The 27,681-nt window shown below is 42.3% G+C and overlaps 1 protein-coding gene across 1 annotated transcript in view; it reads left to right on the top strand.

Moving 5' to 3' along the window:
* The window catches only part of SCAI (suppressor of cancer cell invasion), a 144,720-nt gene that overhangs the window by 91,333 nt on the left and 25,706 nt on the right, over positions 1-27,681 (top strand). The window contains exons 6-14 of the mRNA XM_049774152.1: positions 1,395-1,493; positions 8,780-8,876; positions 11,560-11,658; positions 11,797-11,949; positions 14,018-14,119; positions 15,603-15,704; positions 16,668-16,746; positions 19,201-19,300; positions 22,721-22,802. Of these exons, the coding sequence (XP_049630109.1) occupies positions 1,395-1,493; positions 8,780-8,876; positions 11,560-11,658; positions 11,797-11,949; positions 14,018-14,119; positions 15,603-15,704; positions 16,668-16,746; positions 19,201-19,300; positions 22,721-22,802 (913 nt within the window). The remainder of the gene's footprint in view (positions 1-1,394; positions 1,494-8,779; positions 8,877-11,559; positions 11,659-11,796; positions 11,950-14,017; positions 14,120-15,602; positions 15,705-16,667; positions 16,747-19,200; positions 19,301-22,720; positions 22,803-27,681) is intronic.

Below are 27,681 nucleotides of genomic sequence, written 5' to 3'. Positions count from 1 at the left end.
AAATTCCTTCCTCTTCCTGTCTTTTCACAGGCCACCCACCCCAAATTCCCACCACTACAGTCTCTCTTTCAATTAATTTTCTTTTTTTTTCCCCTTTGATTTTTGACTATACCCAGTGGTGGTCAGAGTTACTTCTGGCTCTGCACTAAGGGATCATTCTGAGTGGTGCTCTGAGGATCATAGGGGATGCTGAAAATTGAACCTGGATTGCCACATGCAAGACAAACTTTACCTTCTATATACCATCACTCCAGTCCCTCTCAAATAATTTTCTGATCAAGTTCCTTATAAAGCCAGAGATGATAAACAGAGAACAAAATTTTCTGATGTTTAGTTAATTTTTTAATCTGGTGAGAAAACAGTAGTAAAAAAATAAGTCAAGGACAGTGGACTGTGTGTAGATGTGGGGAAGGTTGTGAAAAATTAATGCTAAGGGGAGAATTAACTGGTGGAATACTGTTTGGAATGTTCTTTTCTAGTATGAAAATATTGTGCACTGACATCATTAAAAAAAAATAAGCTTTCGGGAGGGTATTTTAACCTTCAAAACAGTATGATCATTAGTGGTTTTTCCAGACATTGTTTTTCTTTTTGTTTTTATGGTTTTTTGGGGGGCCACACCTGGTGACACTCAGGTGTTACTCCTGGCTATGCACTCAGAAATCGCTCCTGGCATGGGGGACCATATGGGATGCCAGGGGATTAAACTACGGTTCATCCTAGACTAGCACGCATAAGGCAGACACCTTATGCCCTGCACCACCGCTCCGGCCCCTTTTCTAGACATTTTTTTTTTTTTTTTTTTTTTTTTTGGTTTTTGGGCCACACCCGTTTGACGTTCAGGGGTTACTCCTGGCTATGTGCTCAGAAATCGCCCCTGGCTTGGGGGGGACCATATGGGACGCCGGGGGATCGAACCGCGGTCCTTCCTTGGCTAGCGCTTGCAAGGCAGACACCTTACCTCCAGCGCCACCTACCCGGCCCCTTTTCTAGACATTTTTAAGGGTGATAATCAATGTATTGCTGAATAGAATATAGGAGCACACACACACACACACACACACACACACACACACACACACACACACACACACACACACACACCACCTTTGTATATAACAACATTGGATGATGATACAGGGCCAGAGAAATAGCATGGCAGGTGAGGCATTTGCCTTGCATGTGTCCAGCCTAGGTTCAATCTCTGGCATATATGGTCCCTGAGCCTGCCAGGAGTAATTTCTGAGCACCGAGCTAGAGGTAGTCCTGAGCACTGCTAGGTATGGCCCCAAAAAACAAAACTATAATGACAAAAAAGAATAGTGGTGATGGTGTGAGTTTTATCCATGGAAGAACTTGAGACACTGTTAACTATAACATATTTTTCCTAATAGCCTACGCACATCTGAGACCAGCTACCTGAATGAGGCCTTCTCATTCTACTCTGCAATCAGACAGAGATCATATTATTCACAAGTCAATAAAGAGGACAGGTATGTATCTATTATATTTTAGAAAGAGGAAGCTAGAACATTCAAAAATTTTAGTGTGTGGAAATTATGCAGAAAAGTAGCATATGTTTTATAACTTCTGTGCATATAACTTCCATTCCTTAATGAATTTTATTGTGTTCCTACTACTTGGTCTTCTTAAGCCAATAGATATACATTACCTAAAAGCAAATGTTATGGCATCTTAAATAGATACAACAGTAGCGAGGCAGAATCAGAACACAGAGGAATGATAATTTCTTTAAAAAGATATTGGGAACACACAAAGTTTCTTAGAAAAGAAAGAGCCCAAAAGCTAAGTTTAGCTGGGGATCTGTTCTTTTTTACCCGTGTAATTTTAATTTGTTTATATTAAAAAACTGTGCTCTATGCTGTAAGACTAAAGAAAAGGTTGCTAAAACTATTAGATTAAAAAAAAGGGGGGGGCGGCGAGGTGGCGCTAGAGGTAAGGTGTCTGCCTTGCAAGTGCTAGCCAAGGAAGGACTGTGTTCAATCCCCCAGCATTCCCTATGGTCCCCCCAAGCCAGGGGCAATTTCTGAGCGCTTAGCCAGGAATAACCCCTGAGCATCAAATGGGTGTGGCCCGAAAAAAAATTAATAAATCCAGTTCTGTTTTTTAGCTATGTAGGGTCCCCTGTTTGGGGAAAAAGAGTGAATGTAGAATTCACTCATTCTCAGTAATAAGCTATTGAATGCATATATTCAGCATTCTGGCAGCTGTTTAGGTACAAGAGGAAAACAGAATGAGTTGTACTTGTTAATTTTTGTTTTTGTTTTTGGGCCACGCCCTGTAGTGCACAGGGACTACTCCTGGCTCTGAACTCTGAGTCACCTCTGGTCGGTCAGTTTGGGAAACCATTTGGGATGCCGGGCAGAACCTGGGTCAGCCATATGCAAGGCAAACGCTCTACTTGTTATACTATTGTTCTGGTCCTCTTTAATTTATTTTTTGAAGATCCTCTTCTATGGAATTTATAGAGATGGGTAGATTATGATATTGATTCTAGGTGGTGATAGAATAGCCGAAGAAATTAGGAATCAGTTGCTGAGGAACCTTTTATGCTAGCATTCCAAGAATTATTCAAATAAGTTCAAGAATGAGAGTTGTGGGCCTGGAGAGATAGCACAGCAGCGTTTTCCTTGGAACAGCTGATCCAGGACCCAACGTGGTTGGTTCGAATCCCGGTGTCCCATATGGTCCCCTGTGCCTCCCAGGAGCTATTTCTGAGCAGACAGCCAGGAGTAACCCCTGAGCACCGCTGGGTGTGGCCCAAAAAAAAAAAAAAAAAAAAAGCGTTGGGAATGTTCTCTCTATTCCCAACAATAGAACTCAGACTTGTCCTAGAGGGAAAAGATGGTTTTTCTCTTAGTGGCAGAGGAACTAGTAGTTGTAATATGTTTTTCTAGAGCTTTTGTTGGCTTTCATATGCTTTTTGGCTAAACCATGTCATCTTTTGGGGAAAGTCTACTTCTTTAAATCTCTTCAATCCCTGGAAAATCTTGTGGCATTTTCCACATATAGTCAGAAATATATATGTTGAATTGGATCTTTTCCACTTTTTTTGTTTATTTTGTTTTGTTTATGGGTCACACCCGGCAGCGTTCAGGGGTTACTCGTGGCTCTACGCTCAGAAATCGCTCCTGGCAGGCTTGGGGAACCATATGAGATGCTGGGATTCGAACCTTCTGCATGCAAGGCAAATGCCCTACCTCCATGCTCTCTCTCCAGCCCCTAAGATCTTTTCCACTTTTAACCAGTACCTTAATTCATTCTTTTTGTTTTTGAGCTGCATGCAGCAGTGCTCACGAGTTACTCCTGTTCTCTTCTCAGAAATCGCTCCTGGCAGGCACAGGGGACCATATGGGATGCCGAGGATAGAACCTGGGTTGGCCATTTGCAAGGCAAATGTCCTATCCTCTGTGCTTTCATTCCAGTCCCCTTACTTCATTCTTCAATCAGAAGAATGTTGCAAGTCAGCCCCTGAAGAGGTTGACTGATGGAGGGATGGAGGATGAGGTCTTTCCCTTCCAGCTCGGAGCACACGTCTGCCACCCCGTCCAGCCGACGGTTCTGAGGTGAAACGTCGGGTAAACAGCTCGCCAACAGTCAGGCTTGTGAAATATTAGCTTTATTCGGTGGACAAGACTGAAGTCCAAAAAAGCCTTAGTTCCAGCAAAAAGCCTCACGCCTTCCACAGACCCTTGTTTTTATCCCCCAGAATCAGGTACCACCCAATGGTGGGGTCAGATACTACCCAATGGTGGAAGCAGAATCAGGTACCACCCTAGGGTGGGGGCAGAATGCCAGGTCACACCCTAGGTAGGGCACAATCAACAATCAGGGTAGGGTCAGTAACATAGTAATCCCATAAAATATTTATATAAACAACAGTCAACTAATTTTACTTTAGATTTTTGTTTGATTGTTTCACATATATTTCACTACAGATCTATTTCCCCCAAATTTTTATTTTGTGTGTATTTATTTTGTGTTGTTTATCAGAATTCTTCTGAAATAAATCTCTTCTCTTAAAAAAAAGTGCAAGGGGGCTTGAAGAGATGGTTTAATAGGCTGGAGTCCTGGGGCCAGAGAGATAGTGAAGCGGTAGGCATTTGCCTTAGATGCTGAAGGACGGTGGTTCGAATCCCAGCATCTCATATATTCCCCTGAGCCTGCCAGGAGCGATTTCTGAGCATAGAGCCAGGAGTAACCCCTGAGCGCTGCCAGGTATGACACAAAAACAAAAACAAAAAAAAAGAAAAAAAAAATAGGCTGGAGTCCTGAACCCATGGCACTGTTTGATTTCCTGGGCACTACTGGGAGTGACTCTGGAACAGAGCTGGGAATAACCCCAACTACCACTGAGTGTGGCTCCCAAAACAGATGCAAATAGAATATTAATATCTTTTTGGTGTGAAAAATACCTCTAAGAATAGGGCTATTTCAGGCAATAATAAGATTCCTCAGATAATACAGTTTTCTACATTATCTAATTTGCCAAAAGGAAGGAAATTGACTTTGGACCCCTCAGCATAAAACCTAAGTTACGGTTCACTTTGTTTAGATTCATTTCTGTCCTACAAGCAAACAGCACATAGGAGTTGTTCTCCTGTACTGCCTCCTAGAGCAGGGCAGATGAAGAGGCAGGATTATTGGAAACAAGGATAATAGACACTCTTGCTTAAGGCCTTAACCAGGTAAGAGAGCACATCATATGCGCTCTACATGCCGGGAGCCCAAAGAACATCCCTGGCATGTTTCCTCAGTTACTGTCAGGAGAGACCACAACACTGAGCTGGGCGTAGCTCCTAAACACTGCTGGGGAGAGCCTCAAAACCAGAGAACAAAGCAGCAAAACAGTGCTGTGCAAGATCTTGCCCTTGTTCCCTGGGCCTTAGGAAGGACTTCAGCCAGTCAGTCAGTTGTTTGCTACTTGGTTCAAGGACAAAAGGGCCAACCAACCTAGGTAGCTGTTTTTGACAACTGCTGAAACGAACAGCTCAGAGAACACAGAAAATATTTCACAGCCTCACATTTGCTTTAAAAGGCATGTGCTCTCTGGGCTGTCTTAGTGCCTGAGGATTGCATCAAAACAGGAAGAATGGTCCCTAGCAGCCTAGTAGGGGAAGTAGAGCCCTCAGAAGGCCCTTTCTGCTTCTAAGAGTTGTTAGCATATAGTCACAGGACCTGGGAGATGGAGACACTAATTGCTAAAAATGACTAAGAATGAGCCGGTGAGCCGGAGATGTGATCAGCCACCTGGATTACCACATTGAAGAGCCAGTACCTGGCATGTAATTATGGCTAGACAGGTGTGCCGGGCTGAAGATCTGGAACGCCGGGAGAATTGGTCAGAGTCATGTGGGTGTCATCTCTGGTTTAGGTGTTTAGTGGTGGGGAGGGTGCATCTGAGCCTGAAAGCCTCAGTACTTCCTGGGCTGGAGGCAACTTCGAGGGAGCTTTCTCTTTCTGCAGTGGGTGTGGATCTGGGCCGGAGGCCGTGGGTGCCGCTCAGGTTTCAGAACTGGCGAGGTTAGCTACCCATGTGGAGGAGCAGACAGCACAGCTTACTTCCCCTGGGCTTTCCTTTCTTCAGAATAGAATTCTCCGCCTACTTCTCATGGCTGTTTAATCAAGCACTCAGCAAGCTTTGACTGTTTTCCTTGCTGCCTGGTAACTTCAAATTACTCTTGCACTTTACTTTCTTGGGGGAGGGATAGGCTGCGCTCAGGGCTCTGCATTCAGAAATCGCTCCTGGCATGCTCGGGGGACCATATGGAATGTGCCAGGAATCGAACCTGGGTTCGTCCGGGTTGGCCACTTGTAAGGCAATCGTCCTACCGCTGTTCTAGCTCTCCAGCCTCTGCACTTGATGTTTCTTTTCTGGAGGTTGCCTAAGGACCCCGAGGCCAGCCAGGCATGGTCAAGCTGCACAATTCGGTGTTTGACTCAGGCAGATAGGATGCATTTCTGTTTGGGTCCACTGGTCCTGGGAGTCACTAGGGCCACCCCTGCAGTGCTCCTGGGTTTTCCCTGGAGAGATAACCTCCAAGGTGCCAGGGCCACTGGGGTTCTATTCAGCGGAAGTATAGGGGATCAAACTAAGGGCATCCTGCATGACCTTAATAACCTGATTATGGCTACTAAGATCAAATGGGGTCAAATCCTAGCTAGCAATAACATGAAAGAAGATAAAGAATTAAACCATAGTAACAGAATCTGTTGCAAGTCAGCCCCTGAAGAGATTGACTGATGGAGGAATGGAGGATGAGGTCCTTCCACTCCAGCTCGGAGCACGCATCTGCTACCCTGTCAAACCAATGGTTCTGAGGTGAAACGGCGGGTAAACAGCTCGCAGACAGTCAGGCTTGTGGAAATATTATATATATTATATATTCAGTGTACAAGACTGAAGTCCAAAGACTCAGCATAAGTTCCAGCCAAAAGCCTCTCGCCTTCCACAGACCCTTATTTTTGTCCCACAGAATCAGGTACCACCCAATGGTGGAAGCAGAATCAGGTACTACCGTAGGGTGGGGGCAGAATGCCAGGTCACACCCTAGGGTAGGGCACAATCACCGATCAGGTTAGGGTCAGTAACATAATAATCCCCTAAAATATTTACATACACAACAAGAACCCATTTATTTTTCACAAAAAGATTTAACATAAGTTAAATTTGCTTCTTAAAATATTAAGAAAAGGAGCTGGAGAGCCAGAGAGATAGCATGGAGGTAGGGCATTTGCCTTGCATGCAGAAGGATGGTGGTTCAAATCCCGGCATCCCACATGGTCCCCCAAGCCTGCCACGAGTGATTTCTGAGCATAGAGTCAGGAGTAACCCTTGAGCGCTCCTGGGTATGATCCCCCACCTCCCTCAAAAAAAGACCAAAAAAAAAAAGAAAAGGAGCTGGAGTGATGGTACATTGGCCAGAACTTTTGCCTTACATGCAGTCATTCTGATTCATCTCCCTTTTTCTTTTTTGGGCAAGGGCAAGGCCATACCCGGTAGTGCTCAGGAGTTATTTCTAGCTCTGCACTCAGAAATCACTCCTCGAAGGCTCGGGAGACCATATAGGATGCCAGGGATCAAGTTCGTCCAGGGTTAGTCGTATGCAAGGCAAATCCCCAACCTTATTGCTATCACTCCAGCCCTTTTCGCCCTTTTCTCCCTTTTTTCTATATCCCTGTGAGTCTACCAGAGTCAAAAGTAAGCTGTGAGCACAGCTAGGCAGTGGCTGTCAAAAGTAATTTTCAAAAGAGATTTTGCCCCATTTCCACTGAGTTCCTCTCCCCATAAGTAGTTACTCCTTGAAGCTCTTTATTTATTTATTTATTTATTTATTTATTTATTTATTTATTTATTTATTGGTCACACCTGGCAGCAGTGGGGTGCTCAGGGGTTACTCCTGGCTCTGTGCTCATAAAAATAACTCCTGGCAGGCTCAGGGGACCATGTGGGATTCCAGGAATCGACTGAGGTCCATCTTGTATTGGCCACATGCAAGGCCAACACCCTGCTGCTGTGCTATTGCTCTGGCCCCCGTGAAGCTCTTTTTATGGCAAGAATAAATTCAAATTCAAGCTCTCAGGCTCTGCTGGGGGCCACAGGCTTCTCCTTATCCCTACTCCCTTCTAGGTTCTTCCTCCCCAAACACTGTTTCCTGAGTGCCCAGCCTGGTGGGCCCAGGGCAGCTCCCAGTGTGTGGGTGGCTCAGAACTCAAGCTGGTCATGGAAATTGGCCAGACTCTGAGAAGATGAAGCCCTGCCTAAGGAGCAAAATTAATTAGTTACATAAAATTGAATGTAAGCTTCATAGAAGCTTATAAATAATGTGTATTTTTAGTTTGTTGTATTGTTGTTTAATGCCCATTAAATGATCTTTCTTGTTACCCAAATTTTTTAAATCCTGTTCTTCTTGACATGTAAATTATTCAATATGAATAGTAAAGATTTGTGTATATTAAATCATTTATTTATTGGTCAAAGTATGCCGCTTTGGGGTTTATTATATACATATTTTTGTTGTTTGGGGTCATGCTCAGCAGTCCTTTGTCTATGTGCATAAGGGAATCAATGTACCTTTAAGGAGTGATGACACCCCCCCTGTAATGGCAATTGGACTGGGACACACCTTTCTGTAACTGACTACTGTCCCTGAAGCATAAAAAGGAAAATCTGACAGTTATTGGGGGGGGGGGGGTGAGGTGAGGCAGGGAAAAGATTGGAATAGAGACTGCTGGCCTGAGACCTGAGATAAAAACATCTTTAAGATGGTGTTCTCCTTTCTCTCCCCCGTCTTTCCTCTCTCTCTCCCCCACTGTCTTCTCTCTCTGTGTCTCTGACTCTCTTTCTCTCTCTTTCTCTCTCTCTCTCTGTCTATCTCTCCCCTCCCCTCTTCCCTTCTCCGCTCTCTCCTCTCTTTCTCTCATATCCGACAAGGCTTAGGGCTTCCTCCCAACTCTGTGCTGGAGATCACTTAAGACTCAGAGGACTCACATTTTGCCGGGGATCAAACAAAGCATGCACTCAGCCTGTGGAGCTCTCGCTTCATCCCAAGTTTGTTTGTTTTTTTAAATAATGCTGCTTTTGCTAACATTTATAGCAAGGTGCCCATGAATCTAAGTGCACACTGGTTATTTGTTAAACTGTTCATTTTCCATATGAATAGCATAATGACTCAGGGTATTTTTGCAGAGATATTTGCAAGTGTAAAAGCTATCAAACACTTGTTAATGGTGATGCTTTTTCTTTTCTGTACCGTAGGCCTGAGCTAGTAGTCAAGAAACTCCGCTACTATGCGAGATTCATAGTAGTGTGTCTTCTTCTCAACAAAATGGACGTCGTGAAGGATCTGGTAAAGGTAAATGTGCCATAAAGTAAAGTTCTTCCATCTGATTGTGTATAGATTCTATTTTTTCCCTTGGCCAATGCTGCAAATTGATCCCCAGTGCTCAAGAGCTTAGCCACATCCCTTGCTCCAGTTTTGTCCTTTAAACTAAGTCACTACAGCATTGTGTATGTAACTTCTGAAAGTATCGGTAAAGGCTGCTTCTGTTCTCTGCCTCAGATGCACAACAGTGGAAAATACCTGCACTCCTAACTTTTGTTTCTGCAGCATGATTTGCATTGCACCACTCGACAGTTGATGAAGATTAGAAACTGTAAGTAAAGAAGTAAAAATATTTAGGATCAAGGCTGGAGAGATAGCACAGCTATAGGGTCTTTGCCTTCCGTACAGCTTATCCAGGACCAACGTTGGTTTGAATCCCAGCATCCCATATGGTCCCCATGCCTACCAGGAGCGATTTCTGAGCACAAAGCCAGGAGTAACCCTGAGTGCTGTCAGGTGTGACACAAAAACAAACAAAAAAACCCAAAATATTTAGGATCGGCAAGCTAGTTCAAAGAGCTCAGTACATGCTTTATGAGTTGATTGCCCCTCCAGGAGCAATCCCTGACTAAAAACTCCGAGCAGTCCCTGAACAACCCCAACTGTGGCCTCCAAATGACAGCAAAAAAATTTGAGTTCAAAGGCCATGAATATAGATCAGCTCACATGTCACATCTGTGAGTTTTGGGTTTTCCATCTCTTTAGAATTTTCTCATCACACAGTCCTTTGTTAACTCACGTAGCTACGATGCAGCTGCTCTCAGATCCATGCTACTGCTCTCAGATCCATTCAGTTCCGATACTTCTTGCATCCTATATTTTGGTTGCATTCTATTCAGTTTTTAGGCTTCAGTGGCCTAGTTATTCATTCTTATACTCAGATATTTTGGGATGATTTTGGCAAGTTTTCCTATGTCTTCCCCTATGATTTATTAATATAACTATAAAAATGGTTTGATATAGGGTCCAGAGAGATAGCACAGAGGTAGGGCATTTGCCTTGCACACAGCTGATCCAGGACTGACAGTTGTTTGAATTCCAGCATCCCATATGGTCCCCCCGCCTGTCAGGTGTGACTTCTGAGTGCCAGGAGTAACCCCTGAGCAATGCCAGGTGTGACACAAAGACAAACAAACAAAAGAAAAAGGTTTGACATAGACCAGAAAAAATCAGCTGGGTATTCTTTTGTAAATGTTAAGAATTTTGGATTTTCTTTCACAAGTTCTTTTCTGATATAACACAAATAGGTAGTTGAGTTCTCAAGATTCATTTTGGGGCCCGGAGAGATAGCACAGCGGCGTTTGCCTTGCAAGCAGCCGATCCAGAACCAAAGGTGGTTGGTTCAAATCCCGGTGTCCCATATGGTCCCCCGTGCCTGCCAGGAGCTATTTCTGAGCAGACAGCCAGGAATAACCCCTGAGCACTGCCAGGTGTGGCCCAAAAACCAAAAAAAAAAAAAAAAAAAAAGATTCATTTTGGAGTTTTGTATTTGTAGTTTTTATTCCTGTTTTTGGTTGTATTTCGTTGTATTTGGGAATATATAGTGGTAGCACTCAAGCTTCTTAACTCTATAGTTCTTCCTTAACAACCTGGTATTGGGGGGCAGAGAGATGGCACAGCAGTAGGGTGTTTGCCTTGCATATATCCAATTCAGGATAGATGGTGTTTCGAATCCCGGCATCCCATATGGACCCCTGAGCCTGCCAGGAGCGATTTTTGAGCGCAGAGCTATGTGTGACTCAAAAACAAAAACAAAACAAGAACTTGGTATTGGTTTCCTTCGGGGACACTAATCTGACTAATCTGACACCTTAGGGACACCAGTTTGGGGGCTGATACCATCAGGGCTTTTTGGAGCGAGTGTGAGCACCCTCCCCCCATATCTTCCTTCCTCCAGGGAACCTGGAAGCTGAGTACATGCCCCTGAAAGTTGGAGTATCTGTAATAGTGCTTTGAGTTGATGGACTTCATTTGTTTGATGCTGTCATTCCCTCAAAGAACACCTCAATTAGAATGGACAACAAGAGTTGTTGTAGCCGGGCATGGTGCCTCTAGTCCCAGCTAACTCCGGAGGCTGAGGCCGGAGGATCGCTTGAGTCCAGGAGTTCTAGGCTGCAGTGCTCTATGCCAATCGGGTGTCCGCACTAAGTTCAGCATCAATAGGGTGACCCCCCGGGAGCGGGGGACCACCAGGTTGCCTAAAGAGGGGCGAACTGGCCCAGGTTGGGAACGGAGCAGGTCAAAGCTCCCGTGCTGACCAGTAGTGGGATCGTGCCTGTGAATAGCCACTGCACTCCAGCCTGGGCAACATAGCGAGACCCTGTCTCTGAAAAAAAAAAAAAGGAGTTTGTTGTCTAACTCTTAACAAGAGCTTACTAAACCTTCTGACATTGTATTAATTATACTTTTTGGAGATTCAGTAATTTCACAAATGTGCTTGCTACTGTATCTTTTTTCTTTCTGGTTTCTCTCTTCGATTTTTTTTCTATTTTTCTATTTTTTTAAATAACTGCTTTTACTTACCTGGAAACATGTATTATGATCAACTACGTCAATGATATAATGTATGTTTTAAATAAAGAAAGAACTTGGTAGAATATAATAATCCTTTTTGTATTGGAATAACCATTGTCCTTTGTGATTTTCGAATCAGGAATTATCAGATGAAATTGAGGATTATACTCACCGTTTCAATACAGAAGATCAAGTAGAATGGAACCTGGTGCTTCAAGAAGTAGCAGCTTTCATTGAGGTCAGTTTTTGATCAGAAAGGTCATAATTAGGCATAAGTAAAAGCTTTATGCGGGTTACAGTTTTACTGAAAGATAAGAAGGAAGTTTTGTTATTCTGCCTTGGCCGTCGGTTCATTTCTATTGCTTTCTTCCTCTAGGCTGACCCTGTAATGGTATTAAATGATGACAATACTATTGTTATCACTTCTAATCGCCTTGCTGAAACAGGAGCCCCGTTGCTGGAACAGGGCATGATTGTGGGACAGTTGTCTCTGGCTGATGCACTCATCATTGGCAATTGTAACAACCAGGTAAAGATTTGTGAAGAAATTATGTTTATAATTCATTTGGAGGGGACAGAGAGACAGCACAGACAGCACACTTGCCTTCTACATGGCCCAGTTCAGTTCTGGTACCACATAAGGTCCCTTGAGCACTGCCAGTAGTGATCCCTGAGTGCAGAGCCAGGAAGAAGTCCTATTTGAAAAAAAAAGTCGAACTTTGGGGATGGAGCGATAGCACAGGAGCAGGGCATTTGTCTTGCAAGTGGCTGACCCAGGAAGGACCCAGTTTCCATTCCTGGCATCTCATATGGTCCTCCAAGCCTGCCAGGAGTGCCCTGAGCACCATTGGGTGTGGCTCAAACAAAAAATACTAAAAACAAAACAGTTAAACTTTTGTTTTGCTTTTTAATTTTCCATATTTTATACTATAATGTTTTATTTACCCTCATTTGAATTCTTTCTCTTCTTAAATATTTCTCGCATTTTGTGTTTACATTTGCTGTTATTTATTTTTATTTTAATTTTTGTTTTTAGTGTTTTTCTTTCTTTCTTTCTCTCTCTCTCTCTCTCTCTCTCTTTCTTTCTTTCTTTCTTTCTTTCTTTCTTTCTTTCTTTCTTTCTTTCTTTCTTTCTTTCTTTCTTTATTTATTTCTTTGTTTTTGGGCCACACCCGTTTGACGCTCAAGGGTTACTCCTGGCTATGTGCTCAGAAATCGCCCCTGGCTTGGGGGGACCATATGGGACGCCGGGGGATCAAACCGAGGTCCGTTCCTTGGCTAGTGCTTGCAAGGCAGACACCTTACCTCTAGCACCACCTTCCCAGCCCCAATTCTTTCTTTCTTGTTTTTATTTGTTTATTTGTCTTTTGGGCCATACCCGATAGGCTCAGGGGTTACTCCTGGCTTTGTGCTCAGAAATCACTCCTGGCAAGCTTGGGGGGTCGACCATGTACAAGACAAATTCCCTACCATTTTATTTTTTAAGTGCTGGAAATCAAACTCAAGGAATAACAAATGCAAAGCATTGACTATAGCACTGAGCTACATTTATGACCTTTTCATTATTTTCAGGGATTGAAGTGATAATACACTGAGCAGGGCATTTGCTTGCACACAAATAATCTGGGTTTGAGCTCTGGCAACTCATATGGTCCCTGAATCTGCCAAGAGTGATTCCTTAACTCAGGGCCAGGAGTAACCCCTGAACATTGTCAGGTATGGCCCACAAAAACAGAAACAATTTTTTTTCAGATCTACTTATCATGAATTTTTTTCAATTTTTATTTGTCTTAAAATACGCTATTTTTCTTTTTCTTTTTGGGTTATCTGAGTTGTAGACTTTTAACCCCTGAAAGGTTTAATTTTATTATCTTCTAAAGTGCAGCTCTGAAGGTCTTTTCTGATTCCCTTGCTTAGCGGTACTGATGGTGAATGGGTGAAACTTGAAGGCACTTTGGCCACATCTCGGATAGCTCAAAGGGCTGGAGCATGTGTCCTGCATGCATGAGGCCCTGACTTTGATCCCTGGCACTATATGCCTCCCAGCACCATGGGTGTAGGTCTGGTGGCCCCCGATACTGTTGTGCCGGAAAAATATCTCATTGCTAGCTAGGCCTGACCTTTAATCTCTTTGAGTTGGGTGGTAAGTAATCCATTGCATAGAAAGTCCCTCAGAATTACAGTGGGAGGGGGCCAGAGCAAGAGCACATTTGACTTGCATGCATCTGACCAAAGTTTGATACTCAACATCCTATATGATCCCCCGAGCCTGCCAGGAGTGATTTCTGAATGCAGAGCCAGGAGCAACACCTGTGTGATGCCAGGTGTGGCCCCAAAATCAGGGGAAAAATTACAATGGGAATTGACAGATCTAAAGAAGGATAGATGATAAAACAGCTACAGAGAAATGTCAGTTTTATAGGGCTTCACATGAGCCCACGGATGTCACAGAAGTCTTTCAGTCTTTGGAAATTTTTTGTAGTAAAATACTGGCTAGTAACATAGGCAGTGTTCAGACGTCCTCTGAGTTGAGTGATGAGACAGGGTGAAGACTTCAGTCTGCAGGTTAAGCTAATGACCAGGTTTGGTTCTCGCAGGTGAAGTTCAGTGAACTAACCGTCGACATGTTTCGGATGCTACAAGCCCTGGAAAGGGAGCCCATGAATTTAGCTTCCCAGATGAATAAGCCAGGAATGCAGGTGAAGGACTGCCTACATTTGTGGTTACGCTTTCTGTTTCCCCTTCTCATGGAATGCTGTTTATAACATACAGTGTTATATAATATAGGGGATATGTTATATAACATAGACACAGTGGTCCTCAAACTATGGCCAGTGGGCCACATATTGTATTTAAATCTGTTTTGTTTCTTCATTGCAAAATAAGATATATGCAGTGTGCATAAGAATTCGTTCATAAGTTTTGTTTTTACTATAGTCAGACCCTCCAATGGTCTGAGGGACAGTGAACTGGCCCCCTGTTTAAAAAGTTTGAGGATTCCTGATAGAGTATAAAGAGCATAATACCCAGCACCCTATATGATCCCCAAGCACTGCCAGGATCGATCCCTGAGTACCAAGCCAGCAGTAAGTCTGAGCACTGCTGGGTGTGCTGCCAAAAACAATAAAGAACAAGTGTCCTTTTGGCACCAGCGAGATAGTACAGTGAGTAGGGTGCTTGCTTTGCATGCTACCAACCCCAGGTTCAGTCCCTGGCATCCCATATGGTTTTCTGAGCACTACTAAGAATGATCCTTGAGCACAGAGACAGGAGTAAATCCTGAGTAGCATCAGGTGTGGCCCCCAAAAAAACAAAGTTTCAAGTGTATATAAAGATTTCTTTTGATATAGTAAAAATAAATATATTGCATAGTAAAAATAACACTGAATAAAAAGAAAGGTGAAAAATAGCTGCTCATCACAAGCAATAAGACTTGAACATCACTAGTATAGCTCAAACATGCTCCCCACCCCAAAAGAGTGAAAATTAGGGGTTGGGAGATGGTACAGTAGATGGGGTACTGTCTTTGAATTGCCAACCTGGACTCCCTCTAGAGTCACGGGAGCCCCACCAGGAGTGATTCTTGACTACAGGAATGACCCAGGGACCACAATAAATAGATAAAATCGTGGTACATTTTGTTAGAAAGAACACATGCTGAGTCACAGAACATATCTCCATAAAATCAAGAAGATAGAAATCATAGGGCCAGAACGATCAGGTGGGGTGTTTGTCTTTCACACGGCTGACTCAGGTTTGATCCACAGCATCTCCTATGGTCCCCCAAGCACTGCTAGGATTACTTTCTGAATGCAGAGCCAGGAGTAACCCCTGAGCACTGCTGAGTGTGGCCTGAAAAACATAAGAAAAATAGGAGAGAGAAATTGTATCAACTATCTTCTCAGACCACAGGGCTTTGAAAAGAGACATTAATCACAAACAGAAATGAGAGGGAATCTCAAATACTTGGAAATTCAACATGAAAAATATGAAAGGATTTTCTTTATCAAAAATAATTGTAGACCAATGTGATCTTTTCCTGCTTAGAAGTACTATTTCTACTTATTAGACAAATAGTTAAATATTTCTATAACCATACATACACACCTAAACATTTTAAGATGTTTATACTTCATCTGCCAAATAGTTTGTATGTATAATATTTTCTGTGTGTAAATGTAGGAATCAGCTGACAAACCTGCACGACGAGAAAACCCTCACAAGTATCTGCTCTACAAACCAACCTTCAGCCAATTGTATACATTCTTAGCAGCCTCTTTTAAGGTATTTGTGATGCAAGATAAATTTTACTGTCTGGGAAATGTGTGCCCTGAATGGAACTTGCAAGTCATACTTTTCTTTGACTATTTAATAAAGTACTGTGGCTGGAGAGATGATGCAATAGATAGGGCACTTACCTTGCATGCAGATTTGATCTACAGCACCACATATGTTCCCCTGAGCTTTGTTAGGTATGGCTCCAAAACAAAACAATAAGCAATTTTAGATAAAAGTTTGGAAAGAAAGGGGGCTGGAGAGATAATAATGTGCATGGAGGGCACTTGTCTTGCACAAGGCCAATTGTTTCTGGATTTAATCCCCAGAGTCCCATATGGCTTCCCAGGCACCACCAGTAATGATGCTTGAGTGCAGAGCCAGGAGTGATCCCAGAGCACCACTGTGATTAGCCCAAACCTTCCTCCCAAAAAAATCTAGAAAGGAAAAATGGTCTTTATAATATCCTAAGCATTTGGGGTCTAGAAATTTCTCCTTATCATTAATTTATTATTCTTCTTTGGTAGACTTTTATTCCTGAACTGTGCTAGGTGCAGTAGTCTGTGCAGAGCTAAAACACAGGAGTAGGTTTTGCTTTGACAAATCTATCCATGCAGCTCTCAGCTCTCAAGCATCTTGGTCATCAACAAAACCTATGATTATGGATTTCCTCCCAGAGGTGATCAAGTGTAGCATCCTTGGATTGATCTCTGCGACCTGACCTCAGTGTCTTTATTTTCCCCTTTCAAGTTTTTCTAGGCAGATAGATCCTCTTAAAGATCAGGTTTTAGAAGGAGAGAATGTCTTCAGACAGATTAAAGATGGATCATTATTGCATGACTTTTGTAGGAAATGATGGATAGTGTTTTAAACTCAGGTTCTGTTTTCGCCCCACAGTTTTCAGATAGGCCCAACTTTTAAATAACACCTTTTCCTCTCGTTATGTTGTATCTGTGTTTCTCTTTATTTTAGGAGCTGCCTGCCAATAGCGTGCTTCTGATTTACCTGTCAGCCACTGGCGTTTTCCCCACAGGTCGTTCTGATAGTGAAGGTACAATAAAGGAATGCTCCCTATTGTGAGCGGGGCTTGAATTCTCTTTATTTTCTACAAGACGATGGCCTCATAGCCCACAGACCTTGTCAAGCTTTCTAGGGAAGCTTCCAAATTTGAAGCCTAATTTGACTTCCTGAATTATTGGCTAGACCTGAATAACCTTAAAGACAAATCACTCTGCTTGATTTGCTGAGATCTTAGAGGCTTGAAGTCTGTAAATCATTGGCACATCCACCTATGAAAGGCATGACTCACTATCAGATTTGCAAAAGATAATTGAATAACCAAGCCCAGCCATTTACTTTGCATCATAGACATTTCCTAAGTCTGATGCATTAGGGAGTCTGGTCATTGGCTTCATGTGGCTGAAAGTCTTTGTAGAAATCAGTGCATTTTTGTAACTGTGAAAGTTCAAGTCCTTGTTATAGTTTCGTTTTCTGTCAATGATTTGGTTTTGATGGATTCAGCTTGTAAAATACTGGGATGCTGTTTCAGAACAAGACTTTAAAACTGGCCCCCCCAAAATTTGGAATTAATCAGAACAGATGAGAATTCAGAGACAGTCAATTAATTAAATCTGAGGGCAAGCAATTTTTTTTCTTCACACTTTCCTCTTCATCTGTTTGTTGAAATTTGCATTCCTTTATACAGTGCATGTCCCTGCCATCTTCCTTGCATGACCTACAGATCCTCTGAAAGTATTAAAATGAAAACAAAACAAAACAAATGTCAAAGATGTTTTGATTAGGAGATGAAATATAACTCGTAATTAAAAGTGAGGTGAAATCATGAACTATGTTAGTTCTTTATAGATAATTAACACTTTTATTTCTAATAAGTTCTTTGTCTTATAATGCATACTGTAAAATCAGACTTTCTGAGCCTTGGCCTACACATTGAACTCTTGTTTTACGCTTTTCAAAGTACTGACTGAATGGTCCCTGGAGAGAAATTATTTTGAACATTTCATAGTTGCTGTTTCATTTGAACAAGAATTCAACAAACTGATAGGGCCATTGGGAAATGGCTAACTTCAAAACTAGAAGTATAGAAATTGATAAAATAATAACAATAATGATTTTTCTGTATTCTGAAAATTGGCTTTAAAAATAAAACTTTGGGGACCAGAGCAATAGCACAGTGGGTAAGGCGTTTGCCTTGCATGTGGCCATCCTGGGTTCGATCTCCGATATCCCATATGGTCCCCCAAGCTTGCCAGGAGTGATTCCTGAGCACAAAAGTAACCCCTGAGTGCCCTTGGATTGTGGCCCAAAAACAAAAAACAAAATACTTTGGAGGCTGGAGTGATACTACATTGGATAAGGCGCTTGCCTTTTATAGGGTTGACACAGGTTTGATCTCCAGCTTCCCATATGGTCTCTTGAGCACTGCCAGGAGTGATCCCAAGAGTAAAACAGGAGTAAGTCCTGAGCATCTCTGGATGTGGCCAAAAAAATATAAAGAAAATTTTTTTGTTTAAGTTTTTGCCAAGAAATTTGCAAATTTTGGGGCCGGAGAGATAGCATGGAAGTAAGGCGTTTGCCTTGCATTCAGAAGACAGTGGTTCGAATCCCGGCATCCCATATGGTTCCCTGTGTCTGCCAGGGCCGATTTCTGAGCATAGAGCCAGGCGGAACCCCTGCGCACTGCTGGGTGTGACCCAAAAACAAAACAAAAAATGAAAAAAAATGGCAAATTTCAAATTCTTTTCAAATTTTCAAATTCTTTCAAATTCTATCAAAAAATGCTCCTAAAGTTTTCAACGAGTGACTCTCTTAATAGAATATTTAATGATTTCATAATTAAGGCTTCATTCTATACTTAATTCTACGAAACTTGGGATTTTAATTTTGCTGAAAATATAAAGATCATTAGAATGTCATCCTGTTTCCTATCCCATGACACTGGGAATAGAATTCAGGACTTACATATGTAAGGCATGTGTCTCCCTCCGAGTAAGTTATCCCAGCCTCCAGCCCCTTTTATTCCCAAAAGTAAAGGGATACTCTGATTCTTGTTTTGTTTCTCATTGTATTCTGCTTGAAGAACCGATGAATAACTAAATGATTTTTTTAATGTTGATATGGGCAACATACTGAAATCATTTAAAATGCCGCATTGAACTCAAATGTTAAGGGGGCCGGAGTGATAGCACAGCGGGTAGGGCGTTTGCCTTGTACAAAGCCCACCCAGGCTTCATCCCCGGCACCCCATATGGTCCACCCAGCACTGCCAGGAGTGATCCCTGAGCACAGAGCCAGGAATATGCCCTGAGCACCTCTGGGTGTGGCCAAGAAAAAAAGAACTTTAAATGTTAAAATTTTCAATAATCAAAATGTTTTATGATTGTCTTTCGTTTGTCGCAATGAGAGAATTGCAGTGTTTTTGTATTTTAACAGCAGATGGTTGCCTTCCAATTGAAGTCTAGGATTCTTCCGTTTGGTTTTATAGGTCCTTATGACTTTGGAGGGGTACTAACTAATAGTAACCGGGATATTATAAATGGAGATGCCATCCACAAACGAAATCAGGCCCACAAGGAAATGCACTGGTATGTACTCTGGATCTCCCAGTATAAAACTTCAGCTGTCTCAGAAAATACTAACCAAAATGGTGACTATTTTTAGAATTAGAAGTGTTTTCTCACCCCACTATGAATAGTAGTTGTTTTAATTCCAAACTACTTCAGGGTCTCACTGTTCTTGGAATTTAGAACCTTTGGCTGATGTTTATGACTATATTTTTTCTTTCCTTTTTCACTTTGGTTTTTGGCCACACCCAATGATGCTCAGAGGTTATTCCTAGTTCTGCACTCAAGAATCACTCTGAATGGTGCTTGAGGGACTATACAGAATCCCAGGGATTGAACTCTGGTCAGTCACATGCAAGCAGCCTACCCATTGGACTGTTGCTCTGGCCCTTAAACTTTTTCCTGAGTCTCTATTTTATTTTAGGCACTCTTCATGTACTAGGGGATATGGCATGAAACAGAATCATATTTAAGTTTGGAGAGGCCATAAATATATACACAAATAATATATCAGGACATGATGATGCTAATGTGAATCCTGATTTCTTTAATGAAATGCTTGATAAAGCACAAAAGAACATAAGTAATTGAATTATTTGATTTAATTTACTATTTGGAGTTACCGCAAGTGGGGGCTTGCATCTGGCTGTGTGCACAGGAATCATGCCTGGAAGTACTCGGAGACCCTGTAAGATACTGTGATTCAAACCTAGGTTAGCTGCATGCAGGCAAGCACCTTCTCATCTATACTGACTCTCTGGATTTGATTGAGTGATTTATCCACCTGTGAGAGTTTGCTCTGTTTATTAGTTCCTGCACGGCTGGGGCCACACTTATTATGGTGCTTGGGATTGAATTTGATAATGCGGGGTAGTGCCGGGGATCAAGTCAATGGCCTCACATAGGCAGGTGACACACACTGTCATTGAGCTACGTCCACAAATCCATACTCTTAATTTTATTTTTGTTTGTTTTGGGGTCACATTCAGCAGTGGTGCTTAGGAATTATTCCTGGATCTGTGCTCAGAAATCACTCCTGGCAGGCTCAGGACCATATGAGATGCCAGGGATCAAACCTGAGTAGGTCACATGCAAGGCAAATGCCTACCTGCTCTGCTATGACCTGGCCTCCCATGCTCTTTTTTTTTTTATTTTTAATATAGCACATTCATTACTTGAGTGATTATTGACTCTAGAATTTCTCTAGTTGTGAGCAGTATGATTGAAAACGTTACATTACTTGTTTGCAGCTACATTTCTTTGCATAAAAGTACTTTGCATTAAACTGGGCCGGGCGGTGGCGCTGGAGGTAAGGTGCCTGCCTTGCCTGCGCTAACCTAGGACGGACAGCGGTTCGATCCCCCGGCGTCCCATATGGTCCCCCAAGAAGCCAGGAGCAACTTCTGAGCGCATAGCCAGGAGTAACCCCTGAGCCTCACAGGGTGTGGCCCAAAAACCAAAAAAAAAAAAAAGTACTTTGCATTAAACCATGAACTGTTCTTATTCTAGAATAGGATGACCTAATATGACCCAGCAAGAGTAGACAGGAAGCAGTCAATAATTATAATTGCTAACGATTTCCCCAAATCTTATGTTGTTGTCATTGACTTTATTGATAAATAATTAATATTAGAAAACTTATATTTTAAATATATTGAGGTTTAATGCTGTTCATTGGCACATCATTTTGTTTCTTTTTATTTACACTCCTAATGTGCTTAAGTACATTATCTACTACTGGGAAAGGATGCATGCGAATCAAAATTGTGATATTCCTAAGCAATGACTTTTTCAATTGCTAGATTTTAGCCTTTGGCTCAAATGCAGTAGATTTTTCTTTGAGCCAATACATCTGTTTACCCTCATCTAATCCTTATACAAACATATTGAGGAAATAAAGGCTATAAAACAAAGGCTAGATAAAATTTTTCTTAATTTCTATAATATTAACATAGCCTGAATTATTAAAATACCGATTTTGAAGTTCGTTAAAATACAAACCTGTTGGGCCCGGAGAGATAGCACAGGGCGTTTGCCTTGCAAGCAGCTGATTCAGGACCAAAGGTGGTTGGTTCGAATCCCGGTGTCCCATATGGTCCCCCGTGCCTGCCAGGAGCTATTTCTGAGCAGACAGCCAGGAGTAACCCCTGAGCACCGCTGGGTATGACCCAAAAACCAAAAACAAAAAAAACAAAAAAACCTGTTTTTGTTTTACATGATGCACCATCACCCTCATATATAGGACCTTATGCATGCAAAGTATGCTCAGGGAACTATCTAGGGTGTCAGGGATTGAACCTAGGTCCGCTGTGTGCAAGTCAAGTGCCTTCCCACTGTACTCCAGCCCCAAGATTTACATTTTTTATCCCTTTCTCTCATCTTTTTTTCTTTTAATTTTTTTTGGGGAGGCTGTTGGGCCACACCCGACGGCACTCAGGGGTAACTTCCGGGTCCATCCTGGGTCAGCCACATGCAAGGCAAACTCCCTACCAACTGTGTTACCACTCCGGCCCCTCCTTTTAATTTTCTTAAAATACCATGATTGGGTCCAACCTGGGTTCAATCCCTCACATCCATCATGGTCCCCCAAGCGTGCCAGGAGTGATTTCTGAGCTCAGAACTAGGAGTAATTGCTGGGCACCACAAGGTGTGGCCCTCCCCTCCACGGACCTACATGCTGGCCCCCAAACATATTTTAAGAAGGACCTTTAAGACCTGGGCAATAGCTCAAAGGGCCGGAAATGCATGAATGAGCCCTCCAGTGGTTTCCTGGAACCACATGGTCCCTTGAACTCCAAGCTAAGTAACATAAAACCTAGTATGACCCATTAACCATCATCACCAAGCCCTCCTCATCCCCCTCCAAAATAAAGACAGGACTTTCAAATGTTCAGCAAGTATCTTAAAGTATCTAGACTTCTGAGCTTTTCATTCTATGTGTTCAGTAGATAATCTTGAACTTGAATAAGAATTGTCTATGAATTTGTAATCCCAAGTAAAATTGCTGAATTCTCTCCCAGTAAATATAAACTTTGTCTTCTGCTAAATTCTTCAGTTTCCCATCTGTGCTATGATGAAAAGGTAATATGAGTAGAACAAAGGATGAGATTTATTTTTCCTTTTCTTTTCTAATAGGGACTTTCCCGTTGGTATCTGCTGGTTACCAGGGCCATATCCAGAGTGCTTGGTGTTCTGAAGGGTGCTGGGAATGGAACATGGGGCCTCACACATGCATACCATCACCTGATGTAGGATCAGGTTTCATAGGCCCAAGAGAGAGCTACAAGGCCTATCATGCATGCTTTGCTGGAGGCCCGAGTTGATCTCTGGCTCCACAAAGTCCCCTGAGCACTCAGTGAGGAATAGTTCCTGAGCACTGTCATATAGCTGAGTTCCATATATCTATACAAGTGCTTATTGTTACTGTGGTTGTTTTCTCAGCCTCCATCCTGGGGATCTCTATCCTTTCACCAGGAAGCCCCTGTTTATCATTGTGGACTCCTCCAACAGCGTCGCATATAAGGTGAGTGCCCGGAGCTCCGGCACACATTAACAGTCTCCCACCCCGGGTGGCCAGCCTGGATGTGTGCCTTTTGCTTTTGCTTTATTTAATTTAATTTTACACAGTTTGTATTTAGTCTTTCTTTTCTTTTGAGGTTGTGCATGCTAGTCAGGATCTGGTGCTATGAATAGAAACAAGAAGAAAACGCATGACTGGACACTCAGTGGAAAATAATAAATCCTCCTGCAGGAAAAAAATTCAAGATTTCCAAGATCTCTGGTGGGAGGTTTATTTTTGTTATATAACTCAGAATAACTTCCTTTTCCTAGAGGTAGACATCTGTAGGCAAATTTTATTTTCTAGTTTACCCATTTCTCCCCTCCCGCACACTGAGCCATTGTAGTTTAAACAAAATTTCGGTCCTGTAATATTCGGTTATGTCATTGCTTATCAGAACTGATTGCTTCAGATGCACTTTCTTTTTAAAATATATTTGTGATGACAATAAACGCAGATGGCTCTGAATGCTGGAAAGAGTACTGGGAATCTAACTTGAAGATCTTTTGTTTAAGGTTGGGAAATTGAAGCAGTGGTTTTCAATGACTCTGTAAACAATGCTAGAAATGAAATGTCTTAAAGTTGCACATTTTGATTTAAACTATTAACTTGCAGGACAATTCATGAAAAAGGTCTTAAAATTCATTGGTATTTGGTTGGAATATTCCATTATAGAACAAACTGTTCAGTAGTAAGCTAGGAACTCAAATCTGCCAATCAAATCTGCTTCCACTGTGGGCTCTCGTTTAGAGGAATGGAGAGGTATATATTGTAGGGATTTTTCAGGAGAGTCATAAATATCTGGACGCAAGATATCTGTAAATTATACCCTAATCACAATTTCAGTGCTTCTAATTTCTGTGTTTAGCTTCACTTTTTAAAATTAAGCTCTGAATTCTGAGAGCTGCTCACACTCAGTATTACCCATGTGGTTAACATTAGTATTACAACTTTGGATTTGGGGAAATGGTTTTTGTTTTGTTTTGTTTTTATGAGGTTTTATTGTTTTTCAACTGTCAGTGCTCAGGCTTGACCCCTGGCTCTGTGCTCAGATCACTCCTAGTGATGCTCAGGGAACTAGGGTGTCAAGGATTGAACCTAGGTCTGCTGTGTGCAAGTCAAGTGCCTTCCCACTGTACTCCAGCCCCAAGATTTACATTTTTTATCCCTTTCTCTCATCTTTTTTTCTTTTAATTTTTTTGGGGGGGCTGTTGGGCCACACCTGACGGCACTCAGGGGTAACTTCCGGGTCCATCCTGGGTCAGCCACATGCAAGGCAAACTCCCTACCAACTGTGTTACCACTCCGGCCCCTCCTTTTAATTTTCTTAAAATACCATGATTGGGTCCAACCTGGGTTCAATCCCTCACATCCATTATGGTCCCCCAAGCATGCCAGGAGTGATTTCTGAGCTCAGAACTATGAGTAATTGCTGGGCACCACAGGGTGTGGCCCTCCCCCCCAAAAAAATGATAAAAAATATAAAAACACCATGATTTACAAAGTTGTTTATAATAGTTATTTCAGTTATACAGTGTTCCAACACCAATTCTTCCACCAGTGTCCTCCCTCAGCCAATATCCCCAGGTTCCCTCATACCCCACAGCCAGCCCCCTTGTCAGGCATATAACATTTATTTCATCTAACTTTCTCCAACAAAACAAAAAAATGGTAAATGCGATTATCAGAAAATAAATCAATAGAAGTCAATTTGTGATGTTTGATTGCTAAGTGAATTTAACCAATATAAACAAGCTGCTAATTAATTATTGAAAATGTAAAATCCCGGACCGGAGAGATAGCACAGCACGGAGGTAAGGCGTTTGCCTTTCATGCAGAAGGTCATCGGTTCAAATTCCACGTCCCATATGATCCCCCATGCCTACCAGGAGCAATTTCTGAGCATGGAGCCAGGAGTAACCCCTGAGCACTGCCGGGTATGACCCAAACACACACACACACACACACACACACACACACACACACACACACACACACAAAGAAAATGTAACTTTTCTTAGTGTAGTAGGGGGCAGCCAACCATATGCACCATTTGTGAGTGCCAAACTCAATGCCACATATTGGGAAATGTGTCCTGTTCTTTAGAGAGCCCTTTTATTTATTTGTTTGGTGGTTGGTTGGCTGGTTTTTGGGTCATACCTGGTGATGCTCAGGGATTACTCCTGGTTCTACGCTCAGAAATCGCTCCTGGCTGGCTCGGTAGACCATATGGGAAGCTAGGATTCGAACCACAGTCTGTCCTGGGTCAGCCGCTTGCAAAGCAAACACCCTACCGTTGTGCTATCTCTCCGGCCCCTAGAGAGCTCTTTTAATGCTTCTCACAACACTGGTTTCAGGTCTATGAATTTCCTAAATCTGTTCAGCCTGTCCATGAAGCTCTGTATCATTCTTTCAAATCTGAATGGCAATCTAGCTGGACAGATGAAGTGTTAATTTCATTGAGTTTTTGTGTTGTATCCTTCCATGTTCTTGTGGATTGCAGTTTCATTTGATAGATCTGCTGCACATCTTACAGACTTCCTTTATATGTAAGTTCATTTTTTGATCTTGTTGCTTTCAGTATTCTGTCTCTGTCTTTTGGGTTTTTTAGTACAGTGTGTCTTGAAGTTTTCCTAGCTGAGTCTGTTATTTTATTTTAGATTTTTTATTTTTTGGGCCACACCTGGCAGTGCTCAAGGGTTATTCCTGGCTCTTTGTTCAGGGATCACTCCTGGTAGTGCTCAGGGGATCATATGGGATGCCAGGAATCAAACCCGGGTTGTCTGTGCAAAGCAAATTCCCTCCCCTCTGTGCTATTTCTCCAGCTCCTAGTTGAGTCTGTTTTTTGCTGAGACCCTTCAAGCCTGTTGGAGTACATGCCTGCCATCCTCAATTTGAAAATTCTTGTTTATGATTTATTTAACTTTGTGTTGTTCTTTTTTTGTTGTTTGTTTGTTTGTTTGTTCATTTGTGGACCACACCCATTGGTGCTCAGGGATTACTCCTGGCAGTCTCAGGGATCTTATGGGATACCAGGAATCGAACCTGGGTCTGTCCTGTGTTGGCTGCATGCAAGGCAAATGCCCTACTGATTTTTATTTCCCTGGCCCCTAACTGTTGTTTCTTAATCACATTTGCCATCTGTTTCTTAATGACTCAAATAATTCTTTTTCTTTTTTTCTTTTTTCTTCTTGGTTTTTGGGTCACACCCAGCGGCACTCAGGGGCCACTCCTGGCTCTGAACTCAGAAATCACTCCTGGCATGCTCGAGGGACCATATGGAATGCCAGGAATCTATCCACCATTGGTCCTGGGAATTAAACCACTATCGGTCTTGGGTCGGCTGCATGCTCATTTTTTTTTTTTCAATTAAAAGTTTTGTTTGTAGGGGCTGGAGAGGTAGCACAGCAGTGAGGCATTTGCCTTGCATGTGTCTGACCTGGAGGGACCTCGTTTGATTCCTAGCATCCTATATGGTCCCCTAGCTTGCCAAGGGTGATTTCTGAGTGCAGAGCCAGGAGTAACCAGCTCATGAGTAACCTGAGCGCCAATCAATCAATAAAGTTAAAAAATTTTTTTTGTTTGTTTGTCTTTGAGCCACACTTAACAATGCTCAGGAAACCTGATGGGGTGCTGGGGATTGGACCCAGGTCCACTGTGCTTGGCAAACCAAGTGCCCTACCCGCTGTACTATCACTTTTAGCCTGTCTACAGGGAATTTTTTTAAAAAGAACTCTGATTTATTAATAGTTGAGTTTTAGGCATATAATATTTTAACACCTGTCCCACCAGCAGTACCAACTCCCTCATCAGAGTTCTTGTACCCCATTATCTCCACCCCTGTCTGACCTTGAAAGACAAATACTAAGTTTGGTGGTTTCAGTTCATATTTTCAGTGTTGTTGCCAACTTGCTTAATGTGTAGCTGACCCTGATTCAAACTTGGCACCGCATATGGTTCTCTGAGCACTACAGGAAAAATCCCTGAGCATCTCCAGCTGCAACCTTTTCCCCAAAATAAATTACATAAATAAAATTTGGGAGCTAGAGAGATAATACAACAGTGAGGGCAATTGCCTTGCACACAGCCAACCTGGGTTCAATCCCCAACATCGCACATGTCCTTGAGCCTATCAAAAGTGATTTCTGAGTGCAGAGCCAGGAGAAACCTCTGAGCACTGCTAGGCGTGGCCCAAAGTCCAAAAATAGATAAATAAAATTGTCGCTGCATGATACCAATTTCTACAAGTTTATATATTTTGTTTGTTTTTTTTGCCTATATATTTTTATATTAGATATATGAGGAGCCGGAGAGATAGCATGGAGGTAAGGCATTTGCCTTGCATGCAGAAGGTGGGTGGTTCAAATCCCGGTTTCCCATATGGTCCCCTGAGCCTGCCAGGAGCAATTTCTTAGCATAGAGCCAGGAGTAATCCCTGAGTGCTGCTGGGTGTGACCCAAAAACCAAAAAAAAAAAAAAAAAAAAAAAAAAAAAAAACAAGCTATATGAAAATATGTAAAAGCCTATCTACCTATCTATATATACACTTTCCTCAGAGTCCTGTCATCTATAAGGGGCCAAATAGATGATAATATACGAATTAAAGTGGGTGCCTTGCATGCAATCAATCTGGGTTCAATCTCTGGCACCATGCACGGCTCCCTGAGTACCGCCAAGAGTGATCCCTACGCACAGAGCTAGAAGCAAACCCTGAGTATCACTGGGTATGACCTATAAAAACAAAGTAAAGTTACAATATGATTGCAACCTCTGAGGTTATGGATCAAGAGCTACTTACATTGACAGTGTCGCTGGGCCCAGAGAGATCATTTAAGTTCTTTGA

Source organism: Suncus etruscus, chromosome 5 (assembly GCF_024139225.1).
Source record: "Suncus etruscus isolate mSunEtr1 chromosome 5, mSunEtr1.pri.cur, whole genome shotgun sequence".
In the NCBI taxonomy this organism is placed as follows: Eukaryota; Metazoa; Chordata; class Mammalia; order Eulipotyphla; family Soricidae; genus Suncus; species Suncus etruscus.
The sequence above is the reverse complement of the archived record's forward strand: the minus strand, read 5'-3'. Positions and strand labels throughout refer to the sequence as shown.